This window comes from Erpetoichthys calabaricus, chromosome 14 (genome assembly GCF_900747795.2).
Source record: "Erpetoichthys calabaricus chromosome 14, fErpCal1.3, whole genome shotgun sequence".
Classification (NCBI taxonomy): domain Eukaryota; kingdom Metazoa; phylum Chordata; class Cladistia; order Polypteriformes; family Polypteridae; genus Erpetoichthys; species Erpetoichthys calabaricus.
In genome coordinates this window covers 39,293,135-39,318,168 of record NC_041407.2, presented here as the reverse complement: position 1 = coordinate 39,318,168, position 25,034 = coordinate 39,293,135, and the positions used below count along the sequence as shown (strand labels likewise).

At 44.3% G+C, this 25,034-nt stretch overlaps 1 protein-coding gene across 2 annotated transcripts in view; it reads left to right on the top strand.

Annotated features, from left to right (window-relative positions):
* Window positions 1-7,349, top strand: part of LOC114665083 (zinc transporter ZIP11-like) — a 1,034,136-nt gene extending 1,026,787 nt beyond the window's left edge. For both annotated transcript variants that reach the window (XM_051936341.1, XM_051936342.1), the window contains one exon: window positions 1,622-7,349. In XM_051936341.1, coding sequence (XP_051792301.1) covers window positions 1,622-1,700 — 79 coding nt within the window. In that variant the 3' untranslated portion in view covers window positions 1,701-7,349. The remainder of the gene's footprint in view (window positions 1-1,621) is intronic.
* The last annotated feature ends 17,685 nt before the right edge of the window (window positions 7,350-25,034 follow it).

Below are 25,034 nucleotides of genomic sequence, written 5' to 3'. Positions count from 1 at the left end.
ACACCTATGCTGTCTAGTGTGAAGGTGTTGATGTTCACTTTAGAATATGTGGCTTTGGGTGTCACTTCTTATGGATGTGTGTGTGTGTGGGGGGGGGGGGGTTGAGGATTGTTGTCGCGCGAGCGTCTTCTTTCTTTTTGTGTTCCTGTGTCTTGTTGAATCCCCCTCTTTGTGTGTGTCCCGTCCCTTGCTTGTAGGGTCTGTGGGGTGGTTTTGTGTTCTTTTTTTTGTGTTCCATGGGCTTGTTGAATCCCCCTCTTGGTGTGTGTCCCGTCCGGTGCCTGTAGGGGGGGGGGGGGGTGCCTTGCTGTTATGCGCGAGCCTCTTTTTTTTTTTTTTTTTTTTTTTTTTGGGTCTAGTTTCATGTGCAATGTGTTTCGTGCTTTGCTTGCGTTTGAATACTTTTTTACGTGCCGTTTCCTTTTTTCGGTGCTCTTTGCGCCTCAGTTCTCCATTTTTCCTGTGCTCACTCCTTTTTTCTGTGGTCTTGTCCGCCTCTCTCGCCCTCTTCTATCCGCCTTTCTCGGCTCCTCAGCCGACCCTCGCGGACTGTTTTTGCGCCTGCGCAGTACGTCTTTTTGCAGCTACGGCCCATTGCCGGATGTGCCTGCGTCCATCATCCGGTTTAGCATTCTCGGTTAGTAATATGGATTACTAGTACTATATCTTACTGCAGACTAAGTGACGGTTCATATACCTAGTTTCTCATCCATCCATTTATGAAACCTGCTTTTCATGCTCATTTATAGGTGGATTTCCGGCAGTATTGACTTCAAGGCAGGAACCAGCATTAGAAAAGATGCTAGACGATTTAAGGACATGCTTTCTCCCACAACAATTCACACAGAGCAATTTAAATTTGACAAATCAATATATCATGCACATTTTTGGAAAATGGGAATAATGGTGACCACCACACAGAGACAGTAATGATAATGTACAGACTCCAGAACGACAGTGAGCAAGCCAGGAGTCCAACAGGGCCCTGGAACTGTAGTACCAACCTTGTACCCTTGAAACAAATCTAAAACCACAAACCTTAGGTGGCACACATTGGTTAGCACTGCTGCCACCACACATCTCCAGAGCATTGGGTCCAAATGCCAGCCTAGTCTATTCAGAAACTGAACGTTCTTCCCATGCCTGTGTGGGTTTTCTCCCACATTCCAAACTCTTGTGCTAGGTTAATTGCCGACTGTAAATTGGCCCAGGGTGTTTGCATTTGTAAATGGCACCCAGTGAGAGGAACAGGATCTGGGCCACCCTGAACTGGACAAGCAGGCTAGAATATGGATAAAGAAATCTAAGGGGTGTTCTCAGTGTACACTGTGCAGAAGCTGTCCTCCTGCTCTTAGGCAGCCCAGTAATTATTCTCTGTACACATGGGGTTTATGCCAATGAAATTTTAAAATAATCCTTGTGCAAAAGTAATGCTTAGGTAAAAATCGAAAGTTGACACTGATGATATGTAGGAAGGCTCTAAATTCTAGTCCACATTCAAAGCTGTAAATGGTGTCTCAAAGATATAGTGTATACATTAACCTGAGACAGAAATGAACTAAAATTAAACACAAAAAGACTGACTGATGTGTTTGTTCTTTTTTTTTTTTTTTTTAAATAGTGGCAATGGAAGGATAGCGTCATGGACCTCAATATTGGGCTTTGTCATTATGATGTCCCTGGACGTTGGACTTGGCTAACTCCTCCACTGTTCTTCCTCTATGAAAACTACTTGAGAGAAAAGGAATAATATGGAATAATAATTTTTTTAATGATCATTGTGTTTACTAAAATATATTTGGGGGGGGGGGGGGTATTCTTGGTTTTTGGCATTTGCTGCATTTGGTTTCTTTTTCTATGACTGATTTTTACTGATATAGGATCTTTATAGGGTGGAGATTCTGGACAGCTGTAGAAGCTTCTATAATTCCTGTATATTCTGCTAGAACGCTCAGGGACACTCACCTGATTACTTAAAATCAATGCAGAAGTAACCAAACCAGAAGGTAAATTTAGAAGAGCTAATCAAGAGACTAATGAATAATTATCATTGATGGTCAATAACCATTCACTTTGTTTGGTGAATCTTCATCAAAAGTGAGGATGTGTTGTTTTATTCTTTGGTGGTGAAACTCAATAACTGTGATGAGTCGGAAAGTTTGAAAGCTGAAGTTTTGCTCTCTCTTTATCTCAGAAGGTTGAGTCTTTAGTAATTGATTTGCTGGCAGTGCAGCAGACCGTGCTGTTATCTCAAAACAATAACTGTCACAGTCAGGTGTGCTACTTCATGATGGCACACATAAACAGGCAGGAAGCCGCGTTCGCCGTGTACACGACATTCCATCAGGCTTGTTGATGCCACGGCAGTCAACGTTATCTCTTTCACTATCTATAAATTATGAAAGGAACACAGTGTAAAAAACCCAAGGCACGCACTTCAGGACTGTGGCGAGGAGCGCCTGTACACCTTCTTATCTTTATCATTTGAAGACGCTGTTAGCCCAGTTGAATGTTTACATGTATATTAGTCACATGATTGTGTTTTTTTAATTTTTCTTTTGTGAAAACAGGATGATAGATTTGTTGTCAAACAAAAGATATGCATGAATTGCCGTCGTTTAGACTGTTTATTTTTCTTCTTCTTTCTAAAATGTACAAGAACAATCCTGTAATATAAATGGAGGTGTTTTAATTTCCTGCATTTTAACATAACAATGATTTACCGTTGTATTAAGGGCTAATTGAATAAAATACTCTGTAGTGTCAGGGTTCTGTTTCCTCTGTCTCTTGTAGTACGTGACTTACGATGCTTAGTCAAGTATGCTGTCCACACAAGGATATGGAGGGCTTCGTTTCCACGCCTCAGGGTTATTTGCATTGTCATTGCCGTATTACTGTCATAATGATCCTTCATACAGTGATGTTCATTGCCAGCCAATTATTGCTTTATAGAATATGATGATTTTAATGAAAAAAAATGTGTAATGTTATACTTTTTGAAACATATGACACAAGTGTTTCCTTGGTTTTTTTTGTGAAGTATCTCAGGAAATGTACAGTTTATGTATCATCTTGTGCTGAAGGGCCTTTGTGATGTTTTGTCCTCTTCAGATCATGTGCATTATCAGCCATAGTAGTGTTTGAAAAGCTCAGATGGCTTTCCACAAATTAGAGGTGTATAGAAACTGCATTTGTTTTCTTACTATCATGCACAATTCATATCTCACTGTGCTGCAAAAATTGGGTTCATCATTGTCTTAATGTCCGTAAGTCATACCGTATTAATGTTGACATTCTGCCCAGCGAACCAAATGCATTTTCTTTGCCTGTCTTTCATACTGTTATCCATGATTTGAACCCTGCACTGGATTGACTGGCCTGAAATATTGATTTAGGGAACCATTTTTTTATCCATCCATCCATTATTTTCCTAGCTAACTTTCCATTTGAGGGACAGGAGCAGCAGCCTGTCCCAGCAGATCACACACAGGGCGGGAGTAGCACACATTCATGCCCACCTTCTCATATGCACGTCTGCTCCAGAGTGGTCAAACAGCGTTTTAGGGATGTGGAATGAAAACGGAGACACCAGGAGGATGTGCAAACTACACATAGTTGGCATGCTGACCCCCAAATTAATTTCTTTCATGATTTTTCCAGGTTCCAAAAAAAATGGAAGCCTTTTAAAGTCACTATTCCATTTAAAGTTTATATGTCTCACACTGTTTTGGAATCAAAGTTCCATTCAAGATGGCACATCTTGATTTTTCCAGGTTCCAAAAAGAAAAAAGTTGTTGAGCACAGGGGAAGGATTGGTAATCAAGACAGAGTTGGAACTTGGATCCCACTGGCCACGGTAGCTTTTGGTTAGTAAATACTGACCTGTGCCATAATTGTGCTTTGCTTGATCAAGAGTTTAAGTTTGCTTGCCCATAGAGAGTTTGAGAAACAAAGGTGACATTTCATATTTGTGTCGCACTGTAGTGCTTAGCAGAGCACAGGAGAAGATGAGAATGTCAGACAGCATTGTGACTGCTGCTAAATTTTGGACTTGGCATTAATGTTTTACATTAACACCATTGGCCTCCATTCCAGCCTGTGCGCAGTGTGCTCCTCTTTGGAAGGTAGCAATGCCTGGTCGAGAGTATCAGTAACCATGTGGTTGGCTGTTGTTTTACACAGTAATAACGCGCAGCATTTCAATAGTTACTTTGACATTGACAGAGAAAATCTCAATGACCCAACAGGTTTCTGTGTTCCACTGCCACCTCAGTTCAGTAATTGGGCAGGGCTGCACCGCTCACAGTTTGTCAATGCCATCTTCTAATCCTGCCATCCGCCCACCTGTCCATGTTTTCCATTACAGGATCACGGAGAGCAGCATGGTCACAATGCTGAGACCAACACAAGGCACACAGTGACACACTCACATTAGGCAAATGTGGAGTCGCTCATTAAGGTAAGAGCAAGACTTCAAGCTGTGGGAGGAAATTTAAGTAACACTGGGCTTCAACTGCACCCACATGGCAGCCGTCTTGTATTCAGATCCTGAAAGGCAGCAGTGTCACCAGCTGTGCCCTTGTGTCACCCACCTCCTAATCCTGCCTTAGCGGTACTTCTCAAATCTCCATTTCTGAATTCAGAATTTCCTGGGGAGAGGAATGTAGTCAAATATGCATTGTTCTCTTGTTACTCTGTAATTTTCATGTGTGTTTACCTCTCAAAATTTTAAAAGCTACATAGAAAATGAAGTGTAGCACAACACAACCTATGAAATTCAAAGTGCAGGTCTCGGCTCTTATATTTGACTCTTGCTTACTGAATTAACTTGGCAAAGCTAGATTTGCATAGCAAGTCCGTTGTCAGCCAGATGGAATCCCAGAAACAAAGAAGGAAGCAAAATTACACAGTAGGTTCAGTAAACGGTAGTCTAGGTGTGGCCATAAATGAATTGTAAAATTAGAAGTGGTTCCTTGTTAAGTGCTCCCTGAACCTGATTTACACTTCTCAGCTATTCTGGGACTGCACGCCTTTATTTCATTACTTGAATTTTATCTTTTTCTTGCTGTTTAGTTCCAGTGCATTGTAAATTCCTTGTTGCATTTGTTATCCCTCCAAACATCCTGCACAACACAGAGTCAAGAAGAACAATGCCAGCGGTTTTTGGAATTAATTAAACGTATTACAAATGCTTGATTGCTCCTGTATTAAGTGCCCAGATGACCAAGGTGTGCCAGTTGCTCATGTCACGTAAGGTTGGTGGCACCATCACCAGACGGCAGTGTGTACCCAGTATGGCTGCCTGATTTCAGATTCTGTAACTGCTTTGTAAGTCAGGTTAATCACATGGTGGCAGCACTCATCAGAACCCATTCTGTGGTTTATCATTAAACATCCAAGAGAATCCCTAATTAGGCCTGCATTTCCCTTAGTGGGACACTTGCACTTTGCAGTGGCAGGTCCAACTGAGCTCTTTGGCAGCAGTGAATTCCCTGTGGTGGGACAAAGCAGCCAGAGGAATTGAAAAGTGCAGTTTCTCTTGTGCTTTGCTGCTCAGTCCTGTTGTAGCCTAACAGCTCTTTTCTATTCCTGTGACGTTTCGATCCGGCGCAGCTCCAGAGCCACAGGTGTGACTGGTAAGGCGCTGCTAGGTGTTGCATTCAAAGAACACAAGTTAGTCGGGGGGTCAAGTTTTATCTGCCTGAAGCAGGGGGTGTATGATTGATCAGTTTCCTTATTTAAAATGTAAAATTTGTTCAGGAATCTTAGTAAAATACATACTGCAGGGTCTTCTGTGTCACAGGCTTTAGAGTCAAAAACTTTTTTGCAACTCCATGATCCAACTCTACAGCAGTTCATTGTTGTGAAATTTTACAAAAAAAAAAAGGTTAAATTTTAAATGAGCCATTCTTTATTTTTATAGTGAGTTTTATGTGAAGTTAATTGTAGTACATTACTGAGTACAGAGCACAGGCAAAGTGACACAGTGGTCAGCAGTGGGACTTCCACTTGTTGCTTTACTGGAAGTCTGGCTTGTGCTATAAAGACAATATGCAAATAAAACTGAGTTCAAGCCCCCTAGTTCTATAAAGGAGATGCTGTAGTCTTGTTAAAAAGTATAAGACCCCCGGAACAAAACCAAAGTCAGTATTTGTAAGACTCAACATTACCCAATGGAAACCGCTTTAAAGGCAGGGTCTTATATCAGACCTTTCAAGGCAGAAGTCCTGAGAAATTCCCCCTTTGGGTTGGGACTAATGGAACCCTGCAGACAAGGTGGCCCTGCACAGTCTCTTTCCAGGTTATGTAGTACCTTTTACAGCATACATCATCACAAGGTGGTGCACTGAACAATAAAACATCAACACGAGAAAAGATTGGTAAACACTAAGAGGAGACATTTAGATGTCCATTGAAAATGAAGATGCTCAAATATGGGGAAATAAAGATCATCAATTGTTCCCCAAAGAATACTTCTAGGCTGCCCGTGTGAACAGGTGGTCAAATTTCATGAAGGAAGAAAAAAATGAGGCGTGCTGCTGATAAAAGGCTTGTGAGACACTGACACAGTCTAGAGGTGGTCCTGAGCAGGAGCACAGCACTGGTTCAGGTGGCACGTTTTTCAGTTCCATAGTCTTTCCATCTAAATGTCCAACATTGGAGAGCACAGTTCTCTGCTTCCACACCATCCCGTTTAGACAAACCTGCAGTGACCGAGGAATGTAAAGCCAAGTAGGGCTCAACCAAGTAAAGCTAGCAATTTGTTCTGCTCCATATAAACAAGACACAACTAAAATCACCTGTCTCTTTCACGAATAGAAAACAGCATTTATATTGGAGCACAAAAACCCCTCACAAGTAATCCACCCACCATCCTCACTATAGCAAGCAGAAGTATTAGAATTAGGAGAGTACTTTTTATGTTGATTACAAGACAAACAAATGTCCAGTGTGAGGTTTCTTGAAGAACCAGCAGCACAAAAGACATTTTTCTGTTTTCCACTTGTTTATTTTCTGTTTCCTGTGTCCTGCTGCTTCCATGGGTACAAATGAATGGCTTCTCGGTAACTAAATTGAAGAATGAAAGAAACTGGGATTTAGTGGGTTTGTAAAATTAATGAGTACATGTTGATGGTAATAAAATTGTTAAATACATTTTAAAAGATTTGTCATTTTTCTTTCCATTGACATGGTGGTCCAATCTTGGGGTGGGCAACAGAAGCTTTGGCATTGTACTTATATGTTTTCTTTTATTATGGAGGAAATCATACAGATGGCGCACTTGATTCAAGTGTTTTCTGTAGTGATTTTTCTTGTCAGATGAGCTGTTGCAGACGTATGAGATCTGATGCTCAAGTAAAACACCATCCAAGCCGTGCCGGTTTACATCATGCTGTGTAATAAGTTCGCCCTAGCATGTACAAAAAATGGACAACGGACAGAGTCACAGCCCATTCCCAGTGTGTCAGTTTAGTTTTACTATGACACAATCAGACACTAAAAAAATGAGAACCTGAACTTAGTATTGCAATCTGGGTTGTCAACCCCTGAACCATCATGCCCTTCATATTATAACAGCTTTGCTGAGGTACGTAAGCACATTTTGGGACAGAAGAAGGTGCCCTGGGGGCAAAGAAATGCAAAGATGGTGTGCTGATTAGAAGTAGGACATACAAGTGAAGAAGCACAAAACAGAACACAATGTACCGACAAAAAAAAAAAATCAACAACCCTGTGGTCAATTTGAGTTCCTCCACATAGAAATAGACAACATAAAGTGACCCCGTTTATCATCTCTGAGGTGGCATGTAGAATCACACAGTGTTGGGTCACTGGAGCTTCTTCCTTGTCTGGCCAAAGTCTGGTGGTTTGGTGACCACTTCCTTTGGAGGGTTTTTTAAAGCAGTAAGACTGGACGAGGTGTGCTCTGTGAGGGGGTCACTAATCTTTATTTTCAGATCGGGGGTGGAAAATCAAAATGGAGATGTGGCTGTGTTAGGGCCAGTTTATACTTCAAGCTAAGAATGCATACGCATACACGCATCATGGCTGTCACACATTCCCAGCATTCATTTGGTGCATCCTCTGAGCATGTCCTCAGAGATTAACGCAACACGTGCACGAGTTGCAGTACCAGCAAAAAGTCGGGGGGCTAGAGTGTGATCAAGTTGGAACATGACGTCAGAGTCTCTGTTTACTATCTACATGTGACAGAAAGCCACTTTGTGGATCCTCCGAGATGAGATCGATGTGTGTACTTCGATGTTTGATGAATGGTTCGATGTGGTGAAGCAAAATGCCGACATACAAATGCATTCGTGGTGCTTTTATATTCAAGCGTCGCATATTGTGCAATGTAATGACACAAATACATTTTAAAAGTCTCATATACCATCGTCTGTGCCATCTTTTTTTTTTTTTTTTTGCACATTCACAACAGCATTAGAATGTACAGCAGCATATTTGAGCCACTGAGAAAAAAATTAAGGGAACAGTGAAATGGTCTATTTCGTGATTAAAGTGAAAATTTCATCTTTAATCTTGAAATGTCTTCTTTAACCTCGTAGTTTATTTAATCATTAAAGTAGACCGTCATAGACGTCATCTTCGCTGTTCGCTGACGACACTGCTATTGTGGGCTGCATCAGGAGTGGGCAGGAGGAGGAGTATAGGAACCTAATCAAGGACTTTGTTAAATGGTGCGACTCAAACCACTTACACCTGAACACCAGCAAAACCAAGGAGCTGGTGGTGGATTTTTAGGAGGCCCAGGCCCCTCACGGACCCCGTGATCATCAGAGGTGACTGTGTGCAGAGGGTGCAGACCTATAAATACCTGGAGTGCAGCTGGATGATAAATTGGACTGGACTGCCAATATTGATGCGCTGTGCAAGAGAGGACAGAGCCGACTATACTTCCTTAGAAGGCTGGCGTCCTTCAACATCTGCAATAAGATTTTGCAGATGTTCTATCAGACGGTTGTGGTGAGTGCCCTCTTCTACGCAGTGGTGTGCTGGGGAGGCAGCATAAAGAAGAAGGACACCTCACGCCTGGACCAACTGGTGAGGAAGGCAGGCTCTATTGTAGGCATGGAGCTGGACAGTTCGACATCCGTGGCAGAGCGATGGGCGCTGAGCAGGTTCCTGTCAATCATGGAGAATCCACTGCATCCACTAAACAGTATCATCTCCAGACAGAGGAGCAGCTTCAGCGACAGACTGCTGTCACTGTCCTGCTCCACTGACAAACTGAGGAGATCGTTCCTCCCCCACACTATGCGACACTTCAATTCCACCCCGGGGGTAAACGTTAACATTATACAAAGTTTTTTATCAGTATGCTGCTGCTGGAGTATGTGAATTTCCCCTTGGGATTAATAAAGTATCTATCTATCTATCTTAAAACCGACCCAGTTGTTAATCGCTGTGTGCTTCTGGGGCTTCCACCTGAACTGACAGCAGCAATAGATCACCACACAGAACACATTACATTCATGATATTCCAGCTCTCTTCACATTTAGAATCCTTAGATTTATACCTGATATCACGTTCATGATGAAATACATTAAACTATGTATGGTACATTTTACAGATAAGACATTAACTTCATTTAAATACTGAATACTGTTAATAATTACACATGTTGTGGTGGCAGTATGGTAGCGCTGCTGCCTTGCAGGGAGTCACATTGCTGGTGTTGACTGCCTGCATGTTTTCCTGGTGGGTTTCCACAGCGTGCTCTGGTTTCTTTCCAAAGACATGAAGGTTTGGGGATTTGGTGATACTAAAATGACTCTAGTGTATGTGTGTGCTTGTGTTCACCTTGCGATGAGCTGATGGTCCCCTCCATGGATTATGTTTCTGTCTTGTGGTCGATGCTTGCTGGAATGGGTACATCCCTGGATTGATGGATTTAATCCTTAAATATCCATCCTTTTCAGTAAGATACAGTATTGTGGCAAGGAGTCATCGGAATTTAATGGGTGTTTCAGGCAATTCACAACACAGCAAAGCCGAATGTTTTCTCACCGTGATGATATCTCGCACAGCCACTTGGTAGAATCTTTCAGATTTATGTAAAGTGCACGTGCAAGAAAAAACAGTTCAACGCTAGCGTAGCAGTAGTGTCCACAGGTGTACGCATCGCATTACAGCCAGCCTTACACTTAAATTCTTCCCGAATCTTGTCACCTTTATTAAACCCCCGTCTACCAAGAGGGGCTGGCTCTTCCATGTCAAATCACTGCCATTCTCCACTCCCTTTCTTCCTCCCACCAGTGAGCTCTGGTCCCTGCTTTCTTCCCAAATCTTTATCTTTGTCTTTGAACCTCCTGCTGGGGTCGTTTTGAGACAATTTCTGAAATGACGGAGCTAAGTTAAAGTCCAAGGAAAAATTCTGAACAATGCAGTAAAATGAGTGGTGACAGAAAAGGCTTAGGTACAATTTCACCAAAGACTTCCAGAGCAGAACAACATCACAGCATTCTTTAGTGCTTTTGGTTGAAGTTGAGTAAAGCTGATCTCACATTACGCAACTGTTAGTCATGGGGTATGTCAGGGTTGCAGATTGCGTCACCGGAGCCGGTGCAGTTCCGAAGGGTCAACAGCTACAGCACATCCAGACACAATCTACAACCTAAAATCTAATTACAACACAAGACATCAGACAGATGAGCTTCTCTTCTGTGTGTGAGGTCCCAAACACCTGTGGTTCTTATTCTTTGACACTGCATTCTATGCATTGCACTTCCTGATGAGCATTCAGTGGTGGTCAGCTGTCACACACAGAGAGCCCACCCCTAGAACTAAACACAAAATCAAGCCTGTTTGGTTTTATCGGAGTGAGTAGCAGACTAGTTGAGGGAAGATGCTGGGTATGTGGCATTATGCGACTGGTTTCACAGACATTCCTCTGATTAGATAAGATTATGTAATTGAAAGCTACTACTGAAAATCACTGGAAAATTCACGTAATGTGACATTGCCTTAAAGCAGCCCTCCAACTTACTCAGGAAAAAATTTGTGAAAGGTTAAATAAATTGTAATCAATAAGCATTATAAAACATACCTTATTTATGCTAAGTTGAGGAATTTTCATGTACTTTTTTACAGTAGAATATGGACGGTTCAAATATATACTCATTTCGTGAATCCACATCCTGTTTCCCAAAGGTCATTGCAGACAGCAGGGCCTTGAGAAGTATGAAGTATTGAAGTATAGGCATCAATGGATGCAAGGCAGCAGCTCTTTACACCATACCGTATTCCAGTCAGACAGAGGAGTCATGCTATTCACATAATTAGATATAACATTGTGTGAAATGAACATTTTTCCATGTGTTAGACTGCTGTTTTGTCTTTAAATTATTTCAGCATTTTAATGCAATTATTCCTTGGGTTGTGTGCAGTCTTACATGGTTTTTAAGTTCAAAGAATTCATCTGTGATGTTGTTTACTGGTTATAAATTTATGTAACAACAAGCCATGTTACCTGTCAAAGCCAGGTAATAGAATAAATAAAAAAGTATTAAAAAGATGCATTCTTTCAGCATCTTTCTTCGGTATCCTCAGCTTGCCTCCTGTCCACTTTTTGACTACTACCCATCACACTATATGTCTTTGAGTGTGACCCTCAGCGTGCCTCCTACTCCTTGAGTCCTCCTTGTGTGCTTCAACCTCTCTTGCCCAGTACCTCCTCAGTCGATTGCACTACCAAAGTCAAACTGACCAATCTAGTTGTTTGGAGGGACCAGAAACGCAGACAGTACCATTGTATTAGGCAGTAGATTTGTTTTTTATCTTCTTACGAATGCATCCATTTTGATTACACATTGCCCAGGTTACAATCCGGATATGTGTGGCCAGTGATGTCACAGAGGCGATGGGATAAAAGTTTGCTAATTAGGACAATTCTTTATCCGAGATTGCAGATAAACTCAAATTCTTTGAGGTTCAAAGAAAACAATTCCTTTTGTCTATTGTTAACAGTCTTTTGCTGTCCTTTTTGCATTTGATTTTTTTATTTCTCGTCTTACAGTTTAGGTGCTCGCTCTATTGAATACCCAGTTTTGACCTTCCCTTGCTCTCACCTCCTGCTCTTTTTTTTCCACCTTAGCACAGCACAACGTTTCAAACAATACTGCAGCATGGAATCCCAGATGACTGCACAGCTTTTGAGGTAATTGGGCCAGTTTCTTCTGTCGTCTTCCTTTAATACAAATGATGCAATCCTCGGAACCCAAATGGTTATTTTTCTTTTCATTAAGTCCCAAATGTTTTTTTATATTCCCCTCAGTTATAATCTGACAACTCCTGGTCTGAAAAACATTGAAGACGCTTGCTGTCTGTCAAAATTTAGTTTTGCCTTTAGGAGCTCCAGAAGCAGTCAGGTAGTATTGTGTCCTGACGGGCTTAAGACTTAAGTTAAAACAGACAGTGATCTTCCTTTGGAGCTGGTTGGTTGAATTTTTTTCTTAAAGTGCAGCAGTCAAACTCATGAACCAAAAACCACTACAATAGGGAATTCTTTAGAGACACTGAACATCAAAGTGCAGGCCTGCGGGCTAATCAGTAAGTTGTGGTATAGGTGTTCTTTGTTGCAAGCTGCCTTAGAGTCAAGTGATCTACACTATGTGTCTAATTATTTATATTCGGTGTTACATTTCCACACAGCAGGTTTAATCCTCCTGGCCTTTGTGTTTTTTTGTATTTGTCCAAGTTTTTATGGAATGTTTGTGTCATATGGTAGCTTTATATAGAGGTAATAGTCAGCACTGTGGCCACCACAACAGCTCAACAGCCAGCAGGCTGTGAAGAGGAGAACAACCGGGGACTTCATAGGACTTTGTTGTACCATGACAGACTCCGAGAATTAAACCTGTTTAGTCTCAAGCAGAGCAGACCATATGGGGAAATCATCCAGCTCTTCAGAAATATGTTTCACTTTTAATGTCCAAAAATATACTCAGAATGACCCACTAGGGAGAAGGTCACTGTCAACCCCTGGCTAGTACAGAGCAAGACAACAAAACATCCTTATAAAAGGAGAATTTATTAACAAAATAGCAAAAGTACAAAAAAACATGCAAAAATATCAAAGAGTAGGCAAATGAATTTGCCTAAAAGGCAATCCATAGTAACCAATTCCAGTCCACAATCCTTAAATTGTAATCCAAGAAACAAGAACACAAATCACAAACCAGACAAAGCAAAAGCAACTGTAACTCGCCCACCTCCACTGTACATAGGATGTACCACGAGGGACTGCAATTCCCATGAGTCTTTGTATGGCTGGGAGCAGGCCATTAACAGTGATTGACAGGTTGCACCATCTCTTGGGGAACCACCCACAAAACACAAGGAACATGGCAGAACAAGTATCCGCACATCGAAACCAGACATCAAAATTGTTTAAAAATATACAAATAATAAACATAAATAACAAAATTAACATAAATGATCATTTAAACATAAACCAGGGCTTAAACAGAGCATCACCCCCTTTAATATGGCACACCTAAATCATCACTGGTGTGACCAGCTGATGTTAGAAGTCCAAAATTAGTTCAATGGAGGTCACCTGTCTGGGAATTAAGTTCATTGTTATTTAAATGCACCTTATCTGGAAGATTCAGTGTGTGGTGAGTCAGTATGGTGACCTAACCTACACAATGAAGACAAGAGAACAAACAGTCTGAGAAAAGGGAATTGAAGAGCACAAGTCAGGGGATGGAACAAAAAAATATCCAAGTCACAGAATACCCCCTGGTCTCCAGGGAAATTAATCATTAAGAAATGGAAAGTGTTGTGCATTTGTCTGTCCACAAAAATGGTGTGATTGTGCAAGAAGGCAGCTAGTGAGGGAGGCCACCAAGAGACATGTGAGAACTCTGAAGGAGTTACAAGCTACCAGTGGTTGAGCGTAGAGAGACCATGCAAACAACTGTTGACTGCGTGCAGAGAGTTTTCTAGAAGGCACATGGGGGACTCTGAAGTCAGCTGGAAGAAGGGTCTGATGTGACTGAAATTGATCCTTTTGGCCATCAGCCAGAATGCCACTTTTGACAAAGCCATAAATTATCAAAAACACATCATCCTCACTGTGAAGCATGGCACTGGCAGCATCATGTTATGACAACGCTTTCCTGCTGCTGGACCTGGAAGGCTTGTGAGGGTAAATTGATTGGAGCAAAATATGGAAAATCCTGGAAGAAAACCTGATGCAGTCTGCAAGAAATCTGCACCTTGGTTGAAGATGTGTGTTCCAGCAAGACAATAACCCAAAGCTACACAGGAATGGCTCACAAACAACAGCATTAATGTCTTGGAGTGACCCCAGTCTGTGATAAAGCACATTACGGGGTCCATGATGGTGTTCCGCTGCAGGGTGTTTAATGGGGGAGGCGAGCTGATTACTTGTTATGTACAAGCACAATCAGCTCAAATGTTCCCCATTGACATTCTGAGGGCTGTTTGGCAGAGGACCTGCGCCCACAACGGACAATAGGAGCCTGGAGGGAGAAAACAAGGGCGAGAGGGCCGGTGCATCAAGGAGGACGCATGTGGAGCAGGGACGCCCTGGCAGCAGTCACTCGCTGGTGGCCATTGGACCCGTGAGCTGCTCACAGGTGCTACAGTGGGGCATGAGATGGTCAAAAACGATGAACGTGCTTGCCAGTGGGCGTCCTCTGCAGCTGAGCAGACCTCAGAAGGTGAGCTGCAGGGGCATAAAACTAGAAGGACACACTGGCGGGGTGTTTTAATGAAGTCTGAACCTTCTTGGAATGTTTCTTTATTGCACTTTAACCTCCACATGCACTCTGCTTTTAAGGATTGGTTATTTATTTATTGAAGACTTTCTGCAGTGCACTTTGGACACTTGTATTGAAATAAAAGCCCTATGCACATTTACACCATCTTTCGCTGGTTCCTGTCCTCATTGCACTGGTTCCTCCTCAGTTCATGACTATCGACAGACACCCCAGGTTTGAGAAGATGCCAGCTGTGAGCAAGGTGAGGATCACACAATCCAACTGAGGATTTACAGCGGGACATGATAAAAGCCATTCACTCATGATCCTCATGCAACCTGACAGAGTGGCAGCAGTTTTGCAAAGAAAAATGGGAAAAAATGGCTGAACCCAGATGTGCAAAATGTTCACCCTGTGTGGGACAGGCTGTGAGGGTGAGATGACTTGTTTCCATAATAGCAAACATTTTTTTTCTGCACACAGCCCTTGAAGTCTTGATAATATTTGGAAGGATTGGGTGACTCGGGACGATGACCTTTGCTGGACTTGTTCTCAAGCTCAGTGTGCAGTATGGGGCCACATAGGCCCTTCAGACAGGACACTGACCTTACCCTTCACGTCAGTGACATGCATGGCCAGCTTGTGCTGCCAAGGTAGCTTGTCAGGATGGCATCAGAGGTGTCTGCACTCCTGACTGTCTCTCCTGTTTGTGAATGGACTGTTCTGGCAGTGAGAAAGTTTCCATCAGACTGATTGAGGGAGTCAGGATTTGGAAGAAGGCACAGTGAACATCGGCTCATCCTGTCAGGAAGTCGACTTGGAGCTTAAAGATCTCTGCAGAGTAAAGTAAATCCCAGTTTGCTCATTGGTGAGGAGCCAGTGGCTTTTCCAACACCAATAATAGAAAGCAGGAACTTGCTTTCATCTGGCACAGCTTCACCCATGTCATTCACTCTTTGTCTGCCTAGGTGTGTACCTTTGGATGTAAAGCAGGGTACACTAATCAACTGACCCTAAAAGTACATAGAAAAAAAACAATGTGTCCAACATCTGATACTGTGCTGGGTCATAGGAATCTGGAGCCAGTCCTCACAGTTTTGGGTTGAAGGTCAAAACACAACAAGTATAAAACACACATGGATCGCAGGACACTCAAGCTCACCCAGATGGGTCAAATTAAAGTGCGCATCCAGTCTTTGAGATATGAGAGGATGAAGATAGTGGGAGAATGTGACAAGTCTACACAGACAGTAAGGAGCCTTGGACTCTGGAGCCGTAAGGCAGCGGCACAGTGTACTGTGCCACCATGCTACCCTACTAACGCCATATTTAAAAAAAAACGCTTAAGTTGGAGTCAGCAGGCAGAAACCAATGCTGCACATGGCGCCTGCTAATCAGATGGCACTGAGCCAACATCAGATCACTTTACAGATGCTAGATGACATGACCTGCATGTTTTTGTCAAGAACTTAATCTGTAATCGCATTACATGACTTCTAGTTGGAGGGGATGTCAGAGTTGACGAATGCTGCTGCTGATGTCATTGCCTGAGGATGCCAGATTGCACAACCAGGAATTTAAGGGGATGACAAATTGTATGACTCTATGATGACCTTCCAGCACAGCTTCACATTAGCAAAATATCGTGAGCTCGGCCTTCTTTTGGACACACAATATCATGCTGTGTGAATGCTTACCAATTACAGCGAGTTCAATCGCACTTCTGGCCTTTGTTTCTGTTTGCCAATCTATTAGTGGTACGTAAAATATGAGATGTTAGACAGATGAGCTTCTCCTGTTTGCGAGGTCCAAATCACCACCATTCCTTATTCCTTGTCACTGCTTTCTAAGCTTTATATGTCAAGCCGAGTGCCAACCCAGCCACAGGGGATGCACAAACCAGTGTGTTTCTTCATGCCAGTCCCAAGCCCGGATAAATGGGGAGGGTTATGTCAGGAAGGGCATCCGATATAAATTTTTGCCAAATCAATATGCGGACAACAATACAAATTTCCATACCGGATCAGTCGAGCCCCAGGTTAACAACGACCGCCACCAGTTAGCCAAAAGGGTGCTAGCGGAAATTGGGCTACTGTTGGCCGAAGAAGAAGATGGAGAAGAAGAGGGAGGAGATGTGTCCGGAGACAGGAGGAGAGGAGGAAGGTAAAGAGAGTGGAACTGAGGGTAGGAACTTTGAATGTTGGCGGTATGACTGGTAAGGGGAGAGAGTTAGCAGATATGATGGAGAGAAGGAAGGTTGATATATTGTGCGTGCAAGAGACTAAATGGAAGGGGAGTAAGGCCAGGTGGATCAGTAGTGGATTCAAATTGTTCTATCATGGTGTGGATAGGAGGAGAAATGGAGCAGGGGTATTCTGAAGGAACAGTATGTGAAGAGTGTCGTGGAGACAAAAAGAGTGTCAGACAGAGTAATGATTATGAAGCTGGAAATTGGAGGTGTGATGATGAATGTTGTTAGTGCATATGCATCACAAGTTGGGTGTGCAATGGATGAGAAATACGATTTTTGGAGTGAGTTGGATGAAGTGATGAACAGTGTACCCAAGGGACAGAAAGTGGTGATTGGAGTGGATTTCAATGGACATGTTGGTGAAAGGAACAGTGGAGACGAGGAGGTGATGGGTAGGTATGGTGTCAAGGAGAGGAATGAAGAAGGTCAGAGGATAGTGGATTTTGCCAAAAGGATGGACATGGCTGTGGTGAATACGTATTTTAAGAAGAGGGAGGAACATAGGGGTACGTACAAGAGTGGAGGAAAATGCACACAAATAGATTACAAACTATGCAGAAGAGTCAATCTGAAGGAGACTGAAGACTGCAAAGTAGTGGCAGGGGAAAGTGTAGTTAAGCAGCATAGGATAGTGGTCTGTAGGATGACGGAGATCAAGAAGAGGAAGAGAGTGAGGGTAGAGTCAAGGATCAAATGGTGGAAATTGAAAAAGGAAGACTGCAAGGTTGAGTTTAGGGGAAAGGTGAGACAGGCACTGGGTGGCAGTGAAGAGTTACAAGACAGCTGGGAAACTACAGCAAATGTAGTAAGGGTGTCAGAAAGATGTGTGCTTGGCATGACATCTGGAAAGAGGAAGGAGGAAAAGGAAACCTGGTGGTGAAATGGGGACGTACAGGATGCACAAACCAGTGTACAAGAAGTACAGGATGCACAAACCAGTGTGTTTCTTCATGCCTGTTCCAAGCCCGGATAAATGGGGAGGGTTATGTCAGGAAGGGCATCCGATGTAAATTTTTGCCATACAGAGGGGTGGCAAAGAAGAAGTGGGATAGTCAGAGAGATGCAGAAAGTAGACAAGAATAAAGTAGACAGCAGTAAAGTAAACAACAGTAAAGCAAAGCAAGTGTGAAAAGAGATCAAGTATTACTCTTTAACAAAGATTTTTTTAAATGGCCTGGACATATTTGTTGGTAACCCTAGAAAAGGTAAATAAATGGATTAGAGTGATTTTTCAAACTAGCTGCTTCCTTTACTTATTGTCACACGTCTCCAATCATGCAATCAGTCATTCAGCCGATTTAAATGGAGAAAAGCAGTCACTCTGCTGTTTGGTGTCATCGTGTGTCCCATCTTGAACATGGGACAAAGAGAAAGCAAAGGAGAGAGTTGTTTGAGGAGATCAGAAAGAAAAATGATAGACATGCATGTTATAGGGAAGGCTATAAGAGCACCTGCAAGCAGCTTGATGTTCCTGTGACAACAGTGGGAAATATTATTAAGACGTTTAAGGTCCATGTGACTGTAGCCAGCCTCCTTGGACGCGACCGTAAGAAGAAAACCGACCCCAACATGGGCAGAAGGATAGTGAGAATGGCAGACAAAAAGCCAAGAACAACTTCAAAAGATATACAAGCTAAACTCCAAGGTCAAGGTTCATCAGTGTCTGATCGCACCATCAATCGCTTTTCGAGTGGCACTGGGCTCAAAGACCCAGGAGGACTCCACTGGTGAAAGAAAAACATAAAAAAACACATTGGAATTTACTAAAACACACATCTACAGCCACAATGCTTCTAGGAGCTAATGTGCTTAGGGAAGGTGAGACAAAACTTGAGCTTTACGGGAAGTCACATCAGCTCCTTGTCCACAGATGAAGACAATGAAACTTTCAAAGAAAAGAACGCAATATCTACTGTGAAATATGGAGGAGGTGTAGTTATGTTTTGGGGCTGCTTTGCTGGATCTGCCATGGGGTGCCCTGAGTCTGTGCAAGGAACAATGAAATCTCTAGACTATCAAAACATACTGCTCAGTGGCTGAAGGCTTCATCTCAGCTGCAGATCATGACCCAAATGACCCAAAACACACATCTAAAAGCACCCAAAAATGGCCAAGAACAAAAAGTGGCCTTCTGTGAGCCCTGATTTAAATCTTATTGAACGTCTATGGGAGGAACTGAAACATGCAGCCCCCCGCCCCTCCCCCTTCTTTAAACCGGACACAGCTGGAGCAGTTTGGTCAGGATAAGTTGGCCACAAGCACAGAAGTCTCATGGAAAGCTCCAGGAATCACTCTAAAGGTTGTGTAACAAAATATTATATTAAGGGTCCCATCATTTTTGTCCATTGTCATTTGAAATATTCTGTTGAATCAAAACTCTAAAGCAAAGCCCGATTTTTGTTGAATATACAATAAACAATGATGGATGCCAGTTACTTTGGTCAGTTTCAAGTTATTTCAGAGACAGTTGTGAGTTCTTCTTTTCTCGTGGAGGGTTTGCCCGCGCCTGTATGAAAAACTCTGCACTTATAGAATTTCTGTTGATCTCTAATGTCCTTATTAAAATGACGTATGGCATTTAGATACTGTGATTTGTGAGCCGAATGATGTTAAGCATTCATAACATTTTTCTATCTGAAGCAGAGACCTTAAGTAATTAGAGCAGATAATGAAATAATGTGCAGTATAGGGGTCTTAGAGAGTCTAATCCATACATAGCCAGTGGAAATATGCTAAACTGGTGGGAATCCATACATGCCACTGGTGAGTAGAACACTCTAAATAGCTCACTCGATATGGTGGGGGGTAGGGGTAAGGTTTCCCAGGAGGTCTCAAAGGCAGAAGCCCCATCAGCACAGATGTGATATATGGAGCAGCAGCCATCAACGAGCCTACTGAAGACCTGAACGACAACTGCACTGCTCCAGGGCTGTATCTGTAGGTATAAATAATAATAAATAAATACTGCAAAATGTATTAGGAGTGAAAGGTGCATTTTAAAGCAAGTCAGATGTGCCGTTTCTTTTGTACCACAAGCACGTGCCCCCATTGGACACACTGGAATGAAAGGTCTGTGCGGGTCTTTAACGCGCCTCTCCTGCCTGATTTACTGAAGGTACAGTAAGTTCTGTGCATAATGGGGGTCTGCCTTTAGCTGAGACGTTTTCCAATTCTGACCCACACTTGCCATATCATCTCCAGCAGCCCTAATAACGACCACTAAACAAGGAAATGAAACAGCTCGTGACAGACTGGACCACAGGATGATAAAAGAACATGACGTCCAGTTAATGGAGGAGAAACAAGCGATGACTGCATTTAGAGTGTGTTTTTTTGAATTTATGTTCCATTTAGATCATCCTAAGTATTTATATGCAGTCACTAATTCTTCCTCCTCCCTGAAATGATGAGTGGTGAACATGACGATTTCTGTCTCCTAAAGTCAAATGTCAGGGCTTTGGACTTTTTGACCTTCAGATTAAGATGGCTGTTACTGTACCAATTTACTAAACAGTCCACTTGGTTTAAATCTGCAAAGGCACAAGGAGGACCCCCTGACACTGACCAGGCTGCGATTTGAGCCCGGGACACTGGAGCTGCAGCCCCTAGCACTGACTTGGCTGTGTCATTCCCACCATTTCCTTGTCTGTTTCTTTGGGTCCAAGCCTCCTGAAAGACTGAAATCAAAACCTGTAAACCAGAGACAGCCATTTCAAGTCAAAACAAACACTGGAAAATAATGTGGTAGAAACGTGGTGTGTTTGAGCATCCCACCATCCTATAATTTCAAGTAAAAGGCTCCTTTTGAAAATGAATGCGAGCCACTTTTCATAAAAAGTCAAAAAACAAAAACAAAGTCATTTCGTAATTATAGATTTGGAAAACTCCGTCAGGATCTTCAGAGTATGAAACAATGGCTGAGCTTAAAGCTGCAAGAAAGAATCCCAGTCTTACCAGGGAGGGAGGGAGGGAAAGAAAGAAAGAAAGAAAGAAGTTTTTTTGAGTTTTAAATATACCTTTTATTAAACATTCAACAATCAATACAAAAATCAACAAACCATCAATAAAAAGAACATCCTATGTAACCTATGAATGAGTATTTTGCTGTAGTTTCATAATAATTAATTCAAAAAACAAAAACACACTCCTCATTAACAATTTTACAAATTGCATTCATTGCACACCACTGTTCTATAAATGTTTGCAAATTGTGGGTCATCCTATAGAACTTGAAATCTAATAAAATTCTTTTTTTTAATTGTCCATCCATCCATCCATCCTCTTCCACTTATCCGAGGTCGGGTCGCGGGGGCAGCAGCTTGAGCAGAGATACCCAGACTTCCCTCTCCCCAGCCACTTCTTCTAGCACTTCCGGGAGAATCCCAAGGCATTCCCAGGCCAGCCGGGAGACATAGTCCCTCCAGCATGTCGTGGGTCTTCCCCGGGACCTCCTCCCAGTTGGACGTGCCCGGAACACCTCACCAGGGAGGTGTCCAGGAGGCATCCTGATCAGATGCCCAAGCCACCTCATCTGACTCCTCTCAATGCGGAGGAGCAGTGGCTCTACTCTGAGCCCCTCCCGGATGACTGAGCTTCTCACCCTATCTTTAAGGGAGAGCCCAGACACCTTGCGAAGGAAACTCATTTCAGCCGCTTGTATTCGCGATCTCGTTCTTTCGGTCACTACCCATAGCTCGTGACCATAGGTGAGGTAAATTGAGAGCTTTGCCTTACAGCTCAGCTCCTTTTTCACCATGACAGACCGATACAGAGCCCGCATCACTGCGGACGCCGCACCGATCCTCCTGTCGATCTCACGCTCCATTCTTCCCTCACTCGGGAACAAGACCCCCAAGATACTTGAACTCCTCCACTTGAGGCAGTATCTCGCTCCCAACCCTGAGAGGGCACTCCACCCTTCTCCGGCTGAGGACCATGGTCTCGGATTTGGAGGTGCTGATTCCCATCCCAGCCGCTTCACACTCAGCTGCGAACCGATCCAGAGAGAGCTGAAGATCATGGCCTGATGAAGCAAACAGGACAACATCATTTGCAAAAAGCAGTGACCCAATCCTGAGTTCACCAAACCTGACCCCCTCAACACCCTGGCTGCGCCTAGAAATTCTGTCCGTAAAAGTTATGAACATAATCGGTGACAAAGTGCAGCCCTGGCGGAGTCCAACTCTCACTGGAAATGGGTTCGACTTACTGCCAGCAATGCGGACCAAGCTCTGACACCGGTTGTACAGGGACCGAACAGCCCTTATCAGGAGGTCCGGTACCTCATACTCCCGGAGCACCCCCCACAAGATTCCCCGAGGGACACGGTCAAACGCCTTTTCCAAGTCCACAAAACAAATGTAGACTGGTTGGGCGAACTCCCATGCACCCTCCAGGACTCTGCTAAGGGTGTAGAGCTGGTCCACTGTTCCGCGACCAGGACGAAAACCACACTGTTCCTCCTGAATCCGAGGTTCGACTATCCGACGGACCCTCCTCTCCAGAACCCCCGAATAGACTTTTCCAGGGAGGCTGAGGAGTGTGATCCCTCTGTAGTTGGAACACACCCTCCAGTACCACCACCCTGGTCTGCCAATCCAGAGGCACTGTCCCTGATGTCCATGCGATGTTGCAGAGACGTGTCAACCAAGACAGCCCTACAACATCCAGAGCCTTGAGGAACTCCGGGCATATCTCATCTACCCCCGGGGCCCTGCCACCAAGGAGTTTTTTGACCACCTCGGTGACCTCAGTCCCAGAGATGGGGGAGCCCACCTCCGAGTCCCCAGGCTCTGCTTCCTCATTGGAAGGCATGTTAGTGGGATTGAGGAGGTCTTCGAAGTACTCCCCCACATTTTTTTCAAGTACCGACCCACAACGTCCCGAGTCGAGGTCAGCAGCGCACCATCCCCACCATATATAGTGTTGACACTGCACTGCTTCCCCTTCCTGAGACGTCGGACAGTGGACCAGAATCTCCTCGAAGCCGTCCGAAAGTCGTTCTCTATGGCCTCCCCAAACTCCTCCCATGCCCGAGTTTTTGCCTCAGCAACCACCGAAGCCGCATTCCTCTTGGCCTGCTGGTACCTATTAGCTGCCTCCAGAGTCCCACAGGACAAAAGGGACCGGTAGGACTCCTTCTTCAGCTTGACAGCATCCCTCACCGCCGGTGTCCACCTAACGGGTTCGGGGATTGCCACCACGACAGGCACCGACCACCTTACGGCCACAGCTCCGGTCAGCTGCCTCAACAATAGAGGCACAGAACATGGCCCATTCGGACTCAATGTCCCCCACCTCCCTCGGGACGTGGTCGAAGTTCTGCCGGAGTTGGGAGTGGAAGCTACTTCTGACGGGGGGCTCTGCCAGACATTCCCAGCAGACCCTCATAACACGTTTGGGTCTACCAGGCCTGACCGGCATCCTCCCCCACCATCGAAGCCAACTCACCACCAGGTGGTGATCAGTTGACAGCTCCGCCCCTCTCTTCACCCGAGTGTCCAAGACATGTGGCCGCAAGTCTGACGACACGACCATAAAGTCGATCATCGAACTGAAGCCTAGGGTGTCCTGGTGCCAAGTGCACATATGAACACCCCTATGCTTGAACATGGTGTTTGTTATGGACAATCCGTGATGAGCACAGAAGTCCAATAACAAAACACCACTTGGGTTCAGATCCAGGTCTCACTGTCATTGCCCACGTGTGCATTGAAGTCTCCCAGCAGTACGAGGGAGTCCCCAGAAGGTATGCCCTCTAGCACCCCCTCCAGGGACTCCAAAAAGGGTGGGTACTCCAAACTGCTGTTCAGTGCATACGCACAAACAACAGTTAGGACCCATCCCCCCACCCGAAGGCGGAGGGATGCTACCCTCTCGTCCACCGGGGTAAACCCCAATGTACAGGCTCCAAGTCGGGGGGCAATAAATATGCCCACACCCGCTCTGCGCCTCTCACCGGGGCCAACTCCAGAGTGGTAGAGAGTCCAGCCCCTCTCAAGGAGATTGGTTCCAGAGTCCAAGCTGTGCGTCGAGGTGAGCCTGACTATATCTAGCCGGAACCTCTCAACCTCGCACACTAGCTCAGGCTCCTTCCCCTTCAGAGAGGTGACATTCCACATCCCAAGAGCCAGCTTCTGTAGCCGAGGATCGGACCGCTAAGGTCCCCGCCTTCGGCCACCACCCAACTCACACTGCACCCGACCTCCTTGGCCCCTCCCATAGGTGGTGAGCTCATGGGAAGGGGACCCACGTTGCCTCTTCGGGCTGTGCCTGGCCGAGCCCCATGGGTGCAAGCCCGGCCACCAGGCACTCACTGTCGAGCCCCACCTCCAGGCCTGGCTCCAGAGGGGGGGGGGGGGCCCGGTGACCCGCATCCGGGCGAGGGATAACGGCGTCCAAATTTTTTATTCATCATAGGATGTTGTGTTGAACCGCACTTTGTCTCATCCCTCACCTAGGACCAGTTTGCCTTGGGTGGCCCTGCCAGGGGCATAAAGCCCCGGACAGCAGAGCTCCTAGGATCATTGGGACACGCAAACCCCTCCACCACGATAAGGTGGCGGTTCGAGGAGGGGATTTTTAATTGTGCTTTAAAGAAACCCACCAAGTCAGACTCCCTGTCATTCTTAATTTTTTCCTTCCTGGTGATATAAATGGCAAGCTTAGCCTGGCCCAGTAAACAATTTGCTAATCTGTCAGCATTCTTTTTGCTTTCACATTAGCAAAACCATATATAAAACCCTGATTGGTAAAATAAACACCCAAATCATTAAAAACACTGCCAAGTACAGATAAAAGAGGTTGAATCCTAAAACAGTAAAGAAAACAGTGAAAAACAATCTCTCTGTTGGAAAAAAGGACACATCACTGAGATGTTGGAGTTAAAAAGACAAAAAACAGTTAACTGCCACAATCCCATGAACAATTCTCCATTGCAGATCGCCAGTTCTCTTATTCAATGGTGAACTGTACAGACTGTCCCAAATGGGGCAGACACCCTCCACCCCTCCCAGTTTATCCCTTCAGGGTG